This window comes from Triticum urartu, chromosome 3 (assembly GCF_003073215.2).
Source record: "Triticum urartu cultivar G1812 chromosome 3, Tu2.1, whole genome shotgun sequence".
NCBI classification, from domain to species: Eukaryota; Viridiplantae; Streptophyta; class Magnoliopsida; order Poales; family Poaceae; genus Triticum; species Triticum urartu.
In genome coordinates this window covers 412,020,524-412,035,985 of record NC_053024.1, presented here as the reverse complement: position 1 = coordinate 412,035,985, position 15,462 = coordinate 412,020,524, and the positions used below count along the sequence as shown (strand labels likewise).

The 15,462-nt window shown below is 42.5% G+C and overlaps 1 protein-coding gene across 3 annotated transcripts; it reads right to left on the bottom strand.

Moving 5' to 3' along the window:
• Positions 1 to 9,260: 9,260 nt before the first annotated feature.
• LOC125544162 (peroxisomal biogenesis factor 6-like) lies at positions 9,261 to 14,251 on the bottom strand. 3 transcript variants are annotated; one of them, XM_048707750.1, is made up of 15 exons: positions 13,921 to 14,251; positions 13,560 to 13,681; positions 13,390 to 13,478; positions 13,259 to 13,294; positions 12,703 to 12,796; positions 12,437 to 12,479; positions 12,265 to 12,353; positions 11,910 to 11,968; positions 11,324 to 11,823; positions 11,126 to 11,207; positions 10,457 to 11,028; positions 10,230 to 10,368; positions 10,070 to 10,138; positions 9,684 to 9,896; positions 9,261 to 9,591 (listed from the first exon to the last, which is right to left on the bottom strand). In XM_048707750.1, exons 1-15 carry the CDS (start codon positions 14,121 to 14,123, stop codon positions 9,478 to 9,480), a joined length of 2,424 nt encoding a protein of 807 aa, XP_048563707.1. In that variant the 5' UTR covers positions 14,124 to 14,251; the 3' UTR covers positions 9,261 to 9,477. The 3 variants fall into 3 exon arrangements, with proteins under 3 accessions (XP_048563707.1, XP_048563709.1, XP_048563708.1); XM_048707752.1 differs by having other exon boundaries at positions 10,076 to 10,138; XM_048707751.1 differs by having other exon boundaries at positions 10,457 to 11,022.
• Positions 14,252 to 15,462: the final 1,211 nt, after the last annotated feature.

Below are 15,462 nucleotides of genomic sequence, written 5' to 3'. Positions count from 1 at the left end.
GTGACGCAGGGCGGCGGCGGCGCGGCAAGGTGCGGCGGTGGCGGTGACGCAGGGCGGCAGCGATGCGGCAAGGTGCGGCGCAGGGCGAGAGGCGCGGCGCGGGTGAGAGGCGCGGGGTGGGGCGCGGCTTGGAGAGGATAGAGGGGCTTGGGATTTTGTGTGGGGAGAGGGAGGGGTGTTGGGTATTTATATTGGGGAGGGGTGAGGAGACTTGGGGTAGGGGACAAGAAATAAGAATAAGAGTAGGAAAGATCTAGAAAAATAAACGGAAGTAGGACAAAAGTCCTGCTAGGATTTCCTAAAAGAAAGAGGCGGCGGCTCCCTGGCGCCTGGCGCCTGCGCACGGGGAGGCTGGGGCGCTAGCGATGGCCTTGGCCTCGGCCGGCTGGTGGCTTGGGCCTTTGGCCCAAGGCGCTGCAGTTTTTTTTTAACAGATCCGCGCTCGGAAAAACACAAAAAAACAAAATCTATCGGATTCCAAAACTAATAAAGTAAATTTTCCCCGACTCCTAAAAATGAGACGAACAAAATGAACTTTTCTCCGGGCCTAAAATAAAATTTTCAAAAACGCGCATTTTTCCCTATCCAAAGAAAAACAAACACACACCGGAAAACAAAATTTGATCTATTTATTAAATCTTCATTTTCCCTATATTTTGGGAAAGTCATATTATTCCCTCTCTTATATTTTTGACGTCAGAAAAATAATTGAAGATGAAATAAATAAATCAAATGACCCTCTTTTCAAATTCGAGAAAACTCTCAATAACGAAATCTCCAACTCTCTCCGAAGGTCCTTGAGTTGCGTGAAATTTCTAGGATCGACCAAAATGCAAGAAAATAGGATATGCATGATGATCTAATGTATTCCAATTTGAAAAATAAATTCAAAAGAACTTTGAATTTAATTCTTTGAAACTCCCAACTCATATTTCATAATTTGAAGAAGTCATTTTATCTTCTCTCGTGAAAATCATTGAGTTGCTTAAAGTTTCTGAATTGGAAATATTTTCAAATGAAATTCAAATATTTTCAACACCCCGTGTCATTTAAATAAATGGAAGAAGTCATGTCATCTTCTCTCCGGGGTTTTGTGTTGAAAAGAATTTGAATTTACGAAGATCAGAAAACCAATATGAAAGTTTGGGAAAGTCCTTTTATTCCCTCTCATTTAAATTTCAAAAAGAATTCGAATTTCACTCAATTCACGCAATCAATCAAACAATCAATCAATCTATCTATGTGTTCATAACATTCCAAAATTTAGAATTTTGGGATGTTAGAGATCATCTGAAGTGTGGCAATTAAAGTTGGAGGGGGAGCCTGCTCCTGGGTATCATCATTCTCTGGTTGATCCTATCTGCTTGGAGTGGAAGCTTGATTGTCAGCCTTCAACTTCTTGGCTCTAGGCTGCCTGAGGGGCTTGGGTGACAAAGGAGATATAGGTTTAAAACCTTTATATTTGGTCGCACTCCTTGTCATCCTTCTGTCAGAAAAGTCTGAGACAGTCTGAACAACTGAAGTTTTGGGCTTTCGGGCATGGGATTTCCTGGTTTGCTGGACTGTAGTTGAAAAGGTGCAGTTCATACTATCTGAAACTTCAATAACCTGAGTAGTTGCTTCAGAGGATGGCACACTGTCGTCTGGCTCAGGCGTTGTAGAATGAACACAGGTATTATCCAAAAATAGTCTCCTGGCAGTGCGTTGGGGTGACAATTGTTGTTCAGGAGCTGGAAAGCAGAAAGACAGTGGAGGATCAAAAGCCATAGTCCAAGATCTCTTATGCATCTGAGGCAAGCCAGGTGGAGGCATGGCCTTAGGGATCTGGGCAGTCAGGAAAGTGGGCATGAGTGATTTGAAAGACCTCCTCCAGATAAATTCAGGTGGCAAAGCTGGTCCCATGACAACTCTCACAAGCCCAACATGCACAGGAGGTGCATGAACCACAATGGGATTATATGGGACTATTGCAAGATTGTTCTGGTCTGGATCTTGCACAGCAACAGGCATGACCTCATTGTTAGGCTCCTCAATATGTATGTGTTGTTCTGGCTGGTCTAGGAGATCTTGATCAACCTGCTCTTGTGGGACTCCTTCCATGACATTATCCTGAACTAGAAGAGGGCCTTCAACCACAGCATTTTTTGGCCCATCCACCAGATCAATAGGCTCCCATGGGCCCAAAGCATCACCTGACTCGTTTGAACCCATAGAAGGGTTTAAAACCATAGAGTTAGCCTCCTGGACCTGCGGTTGCACATGTTGAACCTCATCATCATTGTTGTCATGTCCCCAACCATGTAAATCTTGTGGGTTAGGCTGCGGTTGCTCCTCTGGTTCATCTGGTTGAGGGACATCATTCCACCCGAGAGCAGGGTACGGTGGCAGAACCCAAAAATGCGCAGGTGGTTGCAGCTCACCTGGCATTGGATGTGGATTTCCATCCACTGGCATAACATCCTCATCAGGTGGTAATTGCTCAGAAAATTAGCAGTCAGGATAGAAACTGATGCAGTCCATGAAACCACTGCTCCACCAATATTTGCAAACTGACGAAAAACCACATCACGTGGAACTAGCTGATTATCAGGGAAAGAGGCATACACGAGAGATCTTACAAGCCTATCATCTTGATGATTCCAATAATAAAACTGACCAAACATACCCACGACCTCAGCTAAGTTGACCTCATTACGGTAATCCAAAGGAAATCCAACAAACATCAGCCAGCCTATTCTATGCCCTTGCAATGCGCGAAAACCCTCTCCATCATCATGCCTAATAAATCTGACAAACAACTCTTTGCCATGTTGATCTAACCCAAGCGGCCAAGGTGGATGAGAAACTAGAGTAGCTCGGATAATAGGATCCTGCATCTCATACAGACCTACTCCCTGAAACCAAGTTTGTGCAGATCGTACTGGTAGCTCAAGCTGGTTGGTGATGAAGGCATGGACCTGTTGCCGACAAATAGCAACATCTTCAGGTGGCGGAGGAGGTTCGACAATGCCGACCACGAAGGATTCATGGCATCGTGGAGGAGCTTGGGCCGGCATGTGGAACGTCCTCGGGACGCGGAAAGGCCCACCGTCGACAATGTCGTGGCCCGCCGGGAGGAAGCGCCGGGGATGAAGCTCATAAACTGCCATGGATGGAGGCGATGGAGGTGGCGATGGAGCTAGAAGTGGTCGTCTACTTGGTGATGGGCTACGCGGTGGCGATGTCGATGGTGGTTTTGTTGGGGAAGCGGAGGGGGCTGGAGATTTTGGTGGGGATCTGTCAGAGTTGGCAGAGGAAGCAGTGGAGCTCGAAACGTCAAGTATCCTGTTGAAGGCGCGAGCCTCGATGGTAGGCGCTCTAGTTTTGGGAACCCAGAGTTTAATATTCGGAGGAGACCGGGTGCAGTCCTTTTTAACGTGACCGGACCGGAAGCATTTACGGCATCTAACCATATTAGTGCAACGTTCCAAACTATGCCCCATGCCAAGGCACTTTGAACAATCCCAAAAACTGGCAGCCATCTCTTGCATGACAAGATCAAGGCCTTGCAAGTCACGCACTAACTCAACTAGGGGTTTAGGAGGTGAGTCCAGAGACATTGCCAACTCCGGCGTGCGAGTAATAGAATCTTTTCCTTGGTCAGAATCATCATCTGAAAGCTCCAACGGATTCTGGGCCGATCCCAACGGATTGGGCTGTGGGGTGGACGCAGGCCCAACATGAGTTGCATGGGAAAAGATCAAACCATGTGATGTACCCGATCCCGAAAACTCCGGGAGAAGATCACGGGGAGATATAGATCCAAACGTGACATCCGGAGAGAGCAAAACCCTCACTGGCGAGGTGGCCGGAGGAGGTGCTGGCGGCGAGATTAAATCAACCTGATGAAGATCAACACACTCCCGGGGATCAACTGAATAACCAGCATCTGGAGTAACAATATTGATTTCCTCGGCAGTGGCCGGATAACGATAACCCTTGCAAGCATCATAATTCAGAAAGGTGGCAAAACGTAGGGATTTTTTAACAGCATGAGTAGATGATCGCAAAGAGGATTTGGACGGCGCATGTTTCATTGCCTCAAGACCAAGGCGTGCTCGACGCTTGGAGGGACTGACCAGGGTCCATTCCTCCTGGCATTCAACTTGCCAAAGACGAAACTCTTTCTCCCAAGCTGGACCACCATGGCTCCAAAGATGAAAATAGCATTTGAATTGGGGGCAAACAAAAGAGCGTTGATGCAAGATGAAGAACCCCACTTCTTTGCAAGAAACATTAAAGGCAAAAACCTGGTCACGCAGACAAGATACCTTGAGAGAAGAACAATATCCCCCGATCGCAGATTCTAGTGCCAAAGCCATGTTCTCCTCATCTAGCCGAAAGTTGTGGCGTGCAAAAGACACCACCATGATGAAATGGCCAGATCTATCGGAGGGGTGCACTGTGCGATGAAGAGAATGCCAGATCGCCTTTGCCATGTCAATCCCAGGGGAGAAATCCAAACCCAGGGAGATGGCCGCGTGAACAGCCATGGAGATGACAACCAGGAGGAAGAGGAGAAAGCGCCGGAGGTGATGGCCTGATCTAAAACCAAAACACAGGGAGGGAGATGGAGATCGCCGGCGGTGGGTGGGCTAGGGTTTAGGGGAGGGGCGGGGGGTGGGAGGAGCCATTGTGTTCAAACACGACTTTCTTGGTTGCCATGCTTTGAACACGCACAATTATAGATACGTTGGAGACGTATTAGCATCCCCAAGCTTAATTGTTGCTCGTCCTTGAGTAGGTAAATGATAAAAACGGAATTTTTGATGTGGAATGCTTCCTATCATGTTCGTCACATATTCTTTTCTTTTGTAGTATGGACATTTGTACTATTATATGATTCAAAGCAATAGTCTAGTTTTGCATGAAGATTTCAATACTCAAGCATACCAACAAGCAATAGTCTATTTTTGCCCATTATGCTCAATCATTGATCCATTCATGAAACACACTCCCATATTAGCTACACCCAATGCTCAAATACGATCATAGTGCCCCTTAGTTGGTGCTTTTATAAGAGAAGATGGAGACTCAAAAATAAAAAATGCATAAAGTAAAAAAGAAAGGCCCTTCGCAGAGGGGTGTAGGGATTTGTAGAGGTGACAGAGCTCAAAGCAGAAAAAGATAGAGATAAAACATTTTGGGTGGCATGCTTTTCCTGTCAACCAAAACGATCGAGTAGTTCCCAATACTTTCCATGCTAGATATATCATAGGCGGTTCTCAAACAGAAATTAAAGTTTATTCATTTTTCCACCATACTTTCACATTCCACGGCTAACCGTATTCACGGGTGCCGTCCATACCAACACTTTCAAAGGAATTTATTATTTGAAAACATAAAGTAAATTCATTTTTCATTTCGAGACTGGGCATCCCTAATACCTTTGCTGTACTCTCGTGCAATGACAAGTAAATAAACACTCATCTTGAGAATAACACATCTAGCATGGAAAAATATCAGCCACCCCCTACCGTTTCATGAGCGGTACTAGCACACAAAAAATGAAATTTATTTTGAAAATTACAGATGGCACATACAAATTTGCTTAGAACGGCACGGAAATACCGCATCTAGGTAGGTATAGTGGACTCATATGGCATAACTGGGTTTAAGGATTTTGGATGCACGAGTAGTAATTCCACTTAGTACAAATGAAGGCTAGCAAAAGATTGAGAAGCAACCAACCAAGAAACAAAAAACCTCATAAGCGAGCATTAAGCATAACTAACACTGCATAATGCACTACAAGTAGGATGTAATTTCATTGCATAACTATTGACTTCCATGCTTGCATACGGAATCACAAATCTTAACATCAATACTCTTACTAAAGCATAATTACTCATCAACATGACTCACATATCACTATCATCATATCGCAAAACTATTACAAAGAATCAAGTTTATTTTGTCCAATGATCTTCATGAAAGTTTTTATTATATCCCTCTTGAATATCTATCACTTTGGGACTAGTTTCATATGTTTCTTTTGATAGCTCAAACAAATCTAAGTGAAGAACACGAGGATGCAAATTTTCTTCTCTCAAAATAATATAAGTGAAGCATGAGAGGATTTCTTAAAAAATTTGCTAACTCTCAAATAAATCTAAGTGAAGCATGAGAGCATTTCTTCAAAATTATTAAAGCACACTGTGCTCAAAAAGATATAAGTGAAGCGCTAGAGCAATTCCATAGCTCATTTTTTTAAGTAAAGCACACAGAGCAATTCTAACAAATCATAGCATAATTTTGGCTCTCTCAGATAGGTGTGTACAGGAAGGATACTTGACACAAAACAAAAATAAAAAACAAGCAAAGACTCATATAATACAAGATGCTCTAAGGAAAACTCATGATATATGGCGAATAAAAATATAGTTTCAAGTAAAATACCAATGGTCGTTAGAAGAAAGAGGGGATGCCACTCGGGGCATCCCCAAACTTAGTTGCTTGTTCCTCTTTGGATAATAACTTGGGGTTCCATGGGATGGGACATCCCCAAGCTTAGCCTCTTCTTACTCCTTATTCCTTCATCCATCGTGATCTCACCCCAAACTTGAAAACTTCAATCACATAAAACTCAACAAAACCTTCCTGAGATCCGTTAGTATAACAAAGCAAATCACTACTCTAAGTACTGTTGTAAACCCATTCATATTTTATTTTTGCATTATATCTACTATATTCCAACTTTACCATGGCTATACCCTCCAATAGAAACCACGGATTCATCAAAATAAGCACACAACGCAAAGAAAACATAATTTGTCAAAAACATAACAGTCTGTAGCAATCTGAAAACTTTGAATACTTATTTAACTCCAAGAATTCTGCAAAATTAGGAAAACATAGGCAATTTGCATATTAATCTTGTGTACAAAAATCAGGATTTTATCATGCTTCTGTGATTAATTAAAATTATTTTACTAGGCGCGAAAGTTTCTGTTTTTCAACAAAATCAAATCAACTATCACCCAACATGACCCCAAAGGCTTTGCTTGGCACAAACACTAATTAAAACACACAAAAAAACCATAACAGTAGCATAATCATGCAAACACTCAAGAACAGAAAAAAAAGACAAAAATAAATTTTATTCATTGGGTTGCCTCCCAACAAGCGCTATCGTTTTATGCCCCTAGCTAGGCATAATGCAAAGATCTAAGTATTTTTATCTTTCTTCTTATTTTCCTTAGATGTGTTCTTATTAGGGAAATACTTTCTGCTACTGTGCTACATCACCTTTCCTCTTCGGGGAATCCAACAACTTCTTCGGGAGTAGCAGAAGAATTTCTAGCATTATTGTCGAGGAGTCGACATCTACCAAATCAGGTACCTTCCAGAACTCTTCTTAGAGTTTTCACCCCTCCACATTGTGCCATGCCAAGCTAGTTGAAATGGTTTCTATAAGTTTGCCATCATTTTTGAAAAAAAAAACTAATTTCCTTTTTTTGACATGTTCAGACGACTAAGCTATCATGGCACTTCTATTTTTTAGACCATGGCATTTTTGTTAGTTGGATCATGGTAGTTTTAGTGTAGGTAGCATGGCATTTAAGTTTCTTTTAGACTATGGCATTTCTCTTATTAAAACGCTGGCATTTTTCTTACTTTCAGACCATGGCATTTTTCTCATTTAGAGCATGACACTTTTTAATTTTTTGTTCAACCATGTCATTTTTCTCATTTATACCATGATACTTTTTAATTTTGTGTGAGACCATGGCATTTTTCTCATTTAGACCATGACACTTTTTAATTTTGTGTTAGACCATGGCATTTTTTTAATTAGACCATGGTGGTTTTAGTGTACGTATCATATCATTTTTATTTTATTTAGTATATGGCATTTTTATTATTAAAATCATGAAATTTATCTTTTTTAGACCACAACATTTTTGAAGAGCATGGCATTTTTATTATTAGTAGCATGACACTTTTATTATTTGGTTCATGGCTTTTTTTACTATTGAGATCATGAAAAAGAAAAATAGAAGAAGCATGAAAATTTAAAATTTTGGATCGTGGAATTTTAATTTTATGTCATGGATTTTTTTATCTTTTGATCATGGGAAATTTCCTCTTTTGCTCTTTAACAATTTTCAATATTTGAATCATTTTCTCATCATATAATCTGATATGTACATGACTTTTTTTATTTTTAATAACATGGCATTTTTATAGCATGGCAATTTTGTTTGGACATGGCACTTTTTACCATTGAGACCATGACAAAGAAACTATAAGAAGCATGCCAGTCTCAATTTTTGGATCATGGCATTTTTATTTTATTTTTAGATCATGGGCATTTTTCTTCTTGTGCTCTTTTAAAAAAATTCAATATTTGAATCACTCTTCTCATCATAAAATCTGATATTGCATGGCATTTTTAGTTTAAATAACATGGAATTTTTACCACTAATAGCATAGCAATTTTATTTTTTGGATCATGGCATTTTTTTACCATTGAGATCATGACAAATAAAATATAAGAAGCATGCCAATCTTAATTGGATCATGGCATTTTTTTTATGTCATGGCATTTTAATTTCTTTTTTGATCATGGGAATTTCCTTTTTTGCTCTTTAATTAATCTGCCATGCATGGTTTATATTTTTTATGGAATTTTTTATTTTTCGCAGGCTTGCTGCGTGCTTCTGATCGGCATTTCTATCTGTGTGATTTTTCCTTTTTGCTTTAGACAAAGAGAAATACAGAGCATGACATTTTTACGGTTTTTCTGTGTGTTTGACTATTTCAAAATGAGGCCAAAATGTCCAATTGTAGGCTTGCGGGTGCAGTTTCTATCTGCATGTGATATTTTTGAAGTGTTTTTTTTTTGTTTGGCTCAACAAGGAAAGATGGTTTGGGCCTGGAGTCAGGAAAAGGCCTGGGTGGCAGAAACGTTCGCTGGGCGGTGGGGCTAGTCAGGGAACCAAATCGTAGTAATAAAATAAAAATGGTCGTCTTGCGGAACACAAAACCCAAATATGGTAGTTGTTGGCTCCTGAGCTACGGAACATCTCAGCGACGACTCACGAGTGACGGTCAGGCCGAGCGGCAAGTCGCCTCCGGCAAGCCGGCGGTGGCGACTTGCCACTACGTGGCCGGCATCGCTCCCTGCCCATCATCGCTTCCGCGGCTACAATCGAATTGTGATGGCCTGCAATCGAAACCTTCTCACCAAAAAGATGCCATAAGTACTCAAGGAATTCTAACAAGTTCCAAGTTAATCGATTCATTCCCAGAACAAGGTTCAACATTATTCCTGCAACAGGGGGTTTTCACAACAACTGTTTAAACAAACAGCCTCCAATGGGTACAGCTAAACATCGCTCGCAAGCACTTCCTCCGCTTCATCAGGTCAACAAGGGGCCGAATCACATTCAACCGCACATACACATATGTATATACAAACTCCCAACCTTTGCACTACAAGAAGTATGAGAGCTGCTCCTTCTTCCTTGACCCGCCTTTGCCGTAGAGCTCGTTCCATTCCTTGAGGGCAGTCATGATAGACCCCTCACTAGCCAAGCTGGCACCGACCTACGTAGCGTCAAATGCGTAATTGTTTAGCAGTGTGTTCTTGGGGTGAAAAGGTTTAGACTAACAGATAAAAAAATTCACCAGCAACTTACTTGATCCTTCGCCAGCCTCAAGTCCTCCATGGTTAGCGGCCTGAGGGTGACAGTCTCTTCGGTTGCACCTTTGACGCCTTTCTCTGTCACCCCTTGCTTGGTTTCTAGCATGACATTCTCGCCTTTCTTGCTTTCTGAGCTTTGTGCCGCGCCTCTCTGACTTTTGGGTTGCGCTTCTGGCTCCTTAACTTGCACTGCATTTTCCTTCTTATCCTAGGACATCGAATTATTGAGCCAGCATGAGATGATGATATGATTAGCGCAACACATCTAAACCAAACCGATGCATGTGTTTGCAGGCTTCAATTGGGAGACACACATGAAAAAGAAAGACAAATCTATTGCTCATAAAATTTAGTAGAGGGATTCTTTTCTCTTGGTTTTACCTTTACCTTCTGTTGTTCTTTCTGAATGAGCTCTCTAACAGGGCGGTAGGCAGCCGTCACACAAAGATTCTGGGAAAGAAGACAACAGCAGTTATAGTTATTCAGAGAATGATCAATTGAATATACCGTTCCTACTTCACCAATGATTCAGAGATGTTACCTTCAGATCACTTCCACTGTATCCTTCCGTCGATGTTGCAAGCTCCTTAAAGTCAATACCTTCTTCAACCTTCTCTTTGGATAGCAGCTTCTTCAAAATCAACTCTCTACTTTCCAAAGTAGGGAGACCGACCATTATTCTGTTTGAAAAAATATGACACGTCAGCAACTCATCTAGAGGTCATCAAAACACGTTCTTTCACATAAAAAGAACACATTTAAACAAACCTGTGCTCAAACCTCCTAACAATCGCTTCATCGAGGTCAAACGGTCTGTTTGTTGCAGCAAGGACAAGAATCCTTTCATTAGACTTTGACAAGAGTCCATCCCAATGAGTCATGAACTCATTCTTGATTCTTCGCGGGAGCTCATTTTCATTGCGTCGATCACGCTGCCCTAACAAGCTGTCCACCTCATCCACGAAAATAATGGCCGGTGCAAGTTTAGTAGCCAGACTGAACAAAGCCCGGATAGTCTTCTCGGCATCTCCATAATATTTTGACATGATGGTGGACAAGGAGATGTTCAAGAAGCTAGCTCCGGATTCATTTGCTAAAGCCTTGGCCAGCATCGTTTTCCCTGTTCCTGGAGGTCCAAATAGTAGAATCCCCTTGCATGGCTTCAGGAGACCACCATTGAAAAGTTCAGGCCGCTTAAGTGGAAGCATGACAAGCTCCTGAAGTGACTCTTTTATATCAGTTAATGCTCCGATGTCATCAAATGTGACTCCTATTTGACTGGCCGGTACAACAGTTGGTCGGATGAGCTTTTCAAATTCGTTGTCTGGAGTGACCTGTGACTTACGCAAAATTGTAAACAATAATGATAATTAGTAAATAGTACTTTGCAAACTAGTAAAGATGAGCCGTTGCTAGTTGAAAATATGGGATACCTACCTTCTTTCCGACATCCTTTGGTTCCACTGTATCTTTTCCAAGGCTGCTGCTCTCTTGGAAAATTCTTAATCCATGAGATAAGCTGTGAAACAATCATGTTAAAGAAAACATTTTAGTTTTTTTTTACATAAAAGAAAGTCTCTACCCCGCCCTAGATAGCTGGAGATAAAGCAATGGCCTGATAATAAATTAGCTAACCTCTCTGCAGGAATAATGAGCTTTCCGTTTCTGTATTCAGGGACCTTGTTATCCATCAAATGGTAAGAGACTGCTGGGGCCATAATTTCTTCCATGTAGCTGGCAATGGTATGTAAATCGTCATCTGGATCTAATGAGTCCAAATCATCACAGATCAAACTGTTGGCGGAGAGCACCTCTGCAATCATATTTGTAAAGATTTGACCCTTGGTTTTCTTAGTATCTTCTTCTATTTGGGTTTTCCATTTCACAAGATCAGTCTCCTCCTTGGGAGGCTTAGTCTCCAGAATGTATGGGAATATATCACTGACAACCTCATCAACGTCATCACTATCTGCATCAGATTCGAGGAAGTATGAACCAATTATCAAAACTCGTCCAGACAGTTTGCTCAACATTTTCTTGAACATTGAGCATGCTGCATCTGAAGCACCAAGTAACAGGTTGACATCCCTTATGTAAACGATAACTGGATTGCATTCAGAAACTGAAGTTATCATCTGCAAAAAGAAAATCAATATCAGCTCATAAGTCATAACATAAGCAATGCAATGTTGTGGATGGTGCAGCTGAATGCCTCAATTACCTTGTAAAGAGATTTTATGAGAATTTTCTCATCTAAATTCCAGCTTTGTCTGATTGGACCTGCATTGAATAGTAAGTTAATTGCGCATGCAAAATCATTATAATCGTATTCACAAGAAGGCACAGAGGGGATACACATATCATAGATAAAAATAGAGCCCTTAAGCTTCCCAGTTAGAGTTGGATGAACCAATATGGAGCACATTTGAATTTGATGGACGGAGCACATTTGAATTTGATGGACCATAAATCAATGAGGGTGTTTGGTTGTCTGAAGCTCGTCGAATCATTTGATCAATCAACACATGAACCGTGGCATAAGTGACGAGAAAATATTGAACAGACAGACAACTCACCCAAGTCTTCCGAAGGTTCACATGCAGGGAGAAACGCAGCAGGCAATAAAGATACATGCACCCGAACTGAAGGTGTTTTAGTGCAATTACTGCAAAAGCAATATAAAAAGTGAGACTCAAATAGAGTAATCTTTATCTTGAGTTTAATATCCTCAATTAGATGTGTTTTTACCTCGTCCTCAAATCCAGAAGGCTCTTTTCATATTTCAGTGAGTCTGCATTAATGTTTCATGAAAATACAATCAGAACAGCACAGAAATTGTAGGAATTGTGATGCTTCGCATATTCGTATGCGTGATTGATAATGAAAACGAGTTGATAGGAAGAAACCGTGCAAGAACAAAAATAAAGGCAAATGTCGGAGCTTCCGTAATGGACTAATAAAGAAAATGCTAGTGGCTAGTGTGACATCTCAGAAGGTGACTAGTGATTTCATACCTGCTGGCTCATCCTTCTTGCGGAAAAAGTTGAAAGATCCAACCAAACCAGACACTTTATCCAAGGCAGACTCTGTTAAGGATCGTTTACGAACCTTCATCAAAGAACAAAGCATCGGTAAGATGGTAGCCATATGAATGCAAGTTTTTACAAGCTAGTAGACACAACAAATCCTCCTGTGCTGCAGAAAATGTATATTCAGCATCTCTACTTTTTCGAATTGTTCATCAATGCGGACAAACTAATGGTGTCCTTATCAAGGACCCCATGGTCGACCCTTTTAACTTGCACGTTTTGTTTCCTGAGGTAATGAAATGGCCAAACCTGACAACAGAAAGGTGATGGGGCAGGGGCCTTAATACTATATAACTAAACATAAAAACAGTAGGTCCACACAACCAACTGATGAACCGCACCGGGGATCACTCCCTGTTTTTCGAAAAAACTGATGAACCGCACTGAAAATTCTGAATTCTCTCCGTCCCTCAAAATAGCAATCAAATGTAGCACAGAAACATGAAACCTATCAATCACAGGACGGGATTAACAAACTAACCAGAGCACTGCTTGCGCTCCCGTATTTGTGTTGGATCTGCATTGGCATATACAGCGAGAAACAGTTAAGAATCAACTAGACTACAAAAATGGCATCCGCAAACCTAAGTGCCCCAATAGTTCCTCACTAACCTGGCGCGAGAACTCGGCGATGTCGAGCAGCAGCAGGCGAGCGTCGAAGTGGTGTGCCAGAGCCTTGGCGAGCGACTGCAGGTATGGTTCTGCAAGAACAAGCTGCCCATGTGAAAAGAGACAACCTTTGCGATCAAGCCAACCCACATTTTAATCACGAGGAGGCGAACCTGATGGGCCGCAGAGCAGTATGGTGCGGCTGGCGGCAGAGAGGACCCGGATGTGGCTGGGCAAGTTTATCTTGCTCAGATAGGCGTACCCGGCGCTCGTGAGTGCCAGCTTCGTCTCCTCGCTGCAATCACAACATGTAGATAAACAATGTAACTCATGCTCGATGGTTAGCTGCTTTTCGCCAAACACATTCGAATTCCCGTTGACGGCCTAGAAGTTAGTAGAACACATGGGTCTGCCCACCAAATACCCGCGAAGTCGTATACTAATCGGCAATCGCTCCTCGCTTTTCCCAATGAAACCGAGGGGAAAGATCGCACGTATATTTTAATGGACTTTTAATCCCGAAATCGCGCGGACCTGAGGTAGTAGGGGAAGTCGTCGAAGGTGACGCCGCTGTCAAGCCCGTCGACCACCAGCCGGCGCAGCTCCGCCTCCACCTCCGCGCCGGCGACGCCGCCGTCTTCTGGGGTGGACGCGGCCGTCAGGCGCGCCGACACGAGGCCGATGCCGACGCCGACGCCGACGGTGACGGCGGACGCGAGGAGGCTCCCGTGCTCCATGTGGACGGCCACAGCCGCCGCGACACCCGGACTAGCACCGCCGCCTCACGCGCGTGCGCTCGACTTATGAACAGGGCATGCAAGTTTGGGTTGGGCGAAGGGGCGGATCGATCCGGACGCTGTGTGGCGGGGCTCCTGTTTATATAGAAGACGGGGACGGGTTCGTCTGGGTCCCGTCGGGTCAACAAGTCCACGGCGTGTCGCCGTCGTTAAGGATTCGGAATTGCCAGAGGTGCCGACTCGGCTGGATCGCCGATCGACGGCTGGATTTCTTTGCTGGTCGCCAACCCCGTCTCGGCATCGCAAACCGTTGTTTATGCAGAGGAATAATGCACGTTTTCATCTACTGACGGAAGGTTAACGGAGAGTTAACAGCCGGATAGAAAACCTTATTCTGTTCTCTCGCCCCGCTTTATATATAAAAAACACAAATGCGTTACTTTATTATTAAAAGCGCACCTCACAATCCATACATGCGTTGCAGGCATCAATGGGTGTACTCGGGTGAGTGCACAAGGACCACATTCCTAGTATTAGCGTTCTTTCTAGTGCAATAGTTTCTCAACAAAAATTAGCACAGACATGGGGAATGTTTAGAGTTCCGTAAAATTTGCTTGATAATCGGAACTATCGGACCTGGATTATTACACATTTTTATTCATAAAATTAGTGCATAGATCCCAATTGAATAAGAGTTTATCGTGAAATAAAAAAATGCCAACGAAGCGTTAACAATATGACACGTCGTATATTGTGGAAAAAGATAGTAGGGAGATTGGATGTGTGTAGTTAACAAGAGCAACTACACTTGGTTGGTGCATCCACGGGAGTACATACACGTGGAGTAGGAGTCGATGGACGAGGATGAGTGCACACGCAACAGACTATACAACAAGGGGCCACTATCTTTTTATTGTCGTTCTTTCTTACTATAACTCTTCCCTGCAAAAAGATATTGAAACGGAAAACACTGATATGTGTATTTTCCTTCTTTACACCCTGGCTCATATTGCTTTCGGTGCATCCCCTAACCATGTTGTACGAGCACAATCGATGAAAACAAAACGGTTCAATTAAAGCATTCCAAATAAATAAGAAAGAGATAAGAGTCTAGAAGGCAACCTTGACAACCATGTCAATAAGATAGTGTTGTTCCTTCTTAGTGTAATGCTTTCTTGCAAGAAGATATTGAAACTAGGAATGTACTTTCCTTTACAACCGTTGGGGAACGTAACATGTAATTTCAAAAAAGTTCCTATGATCATGCAATATCTATCTAGGAGATGCATAGCAATGAGAGGGGGAGAGTGTGTCCACGTACCCTCATAGACCGAAAGCG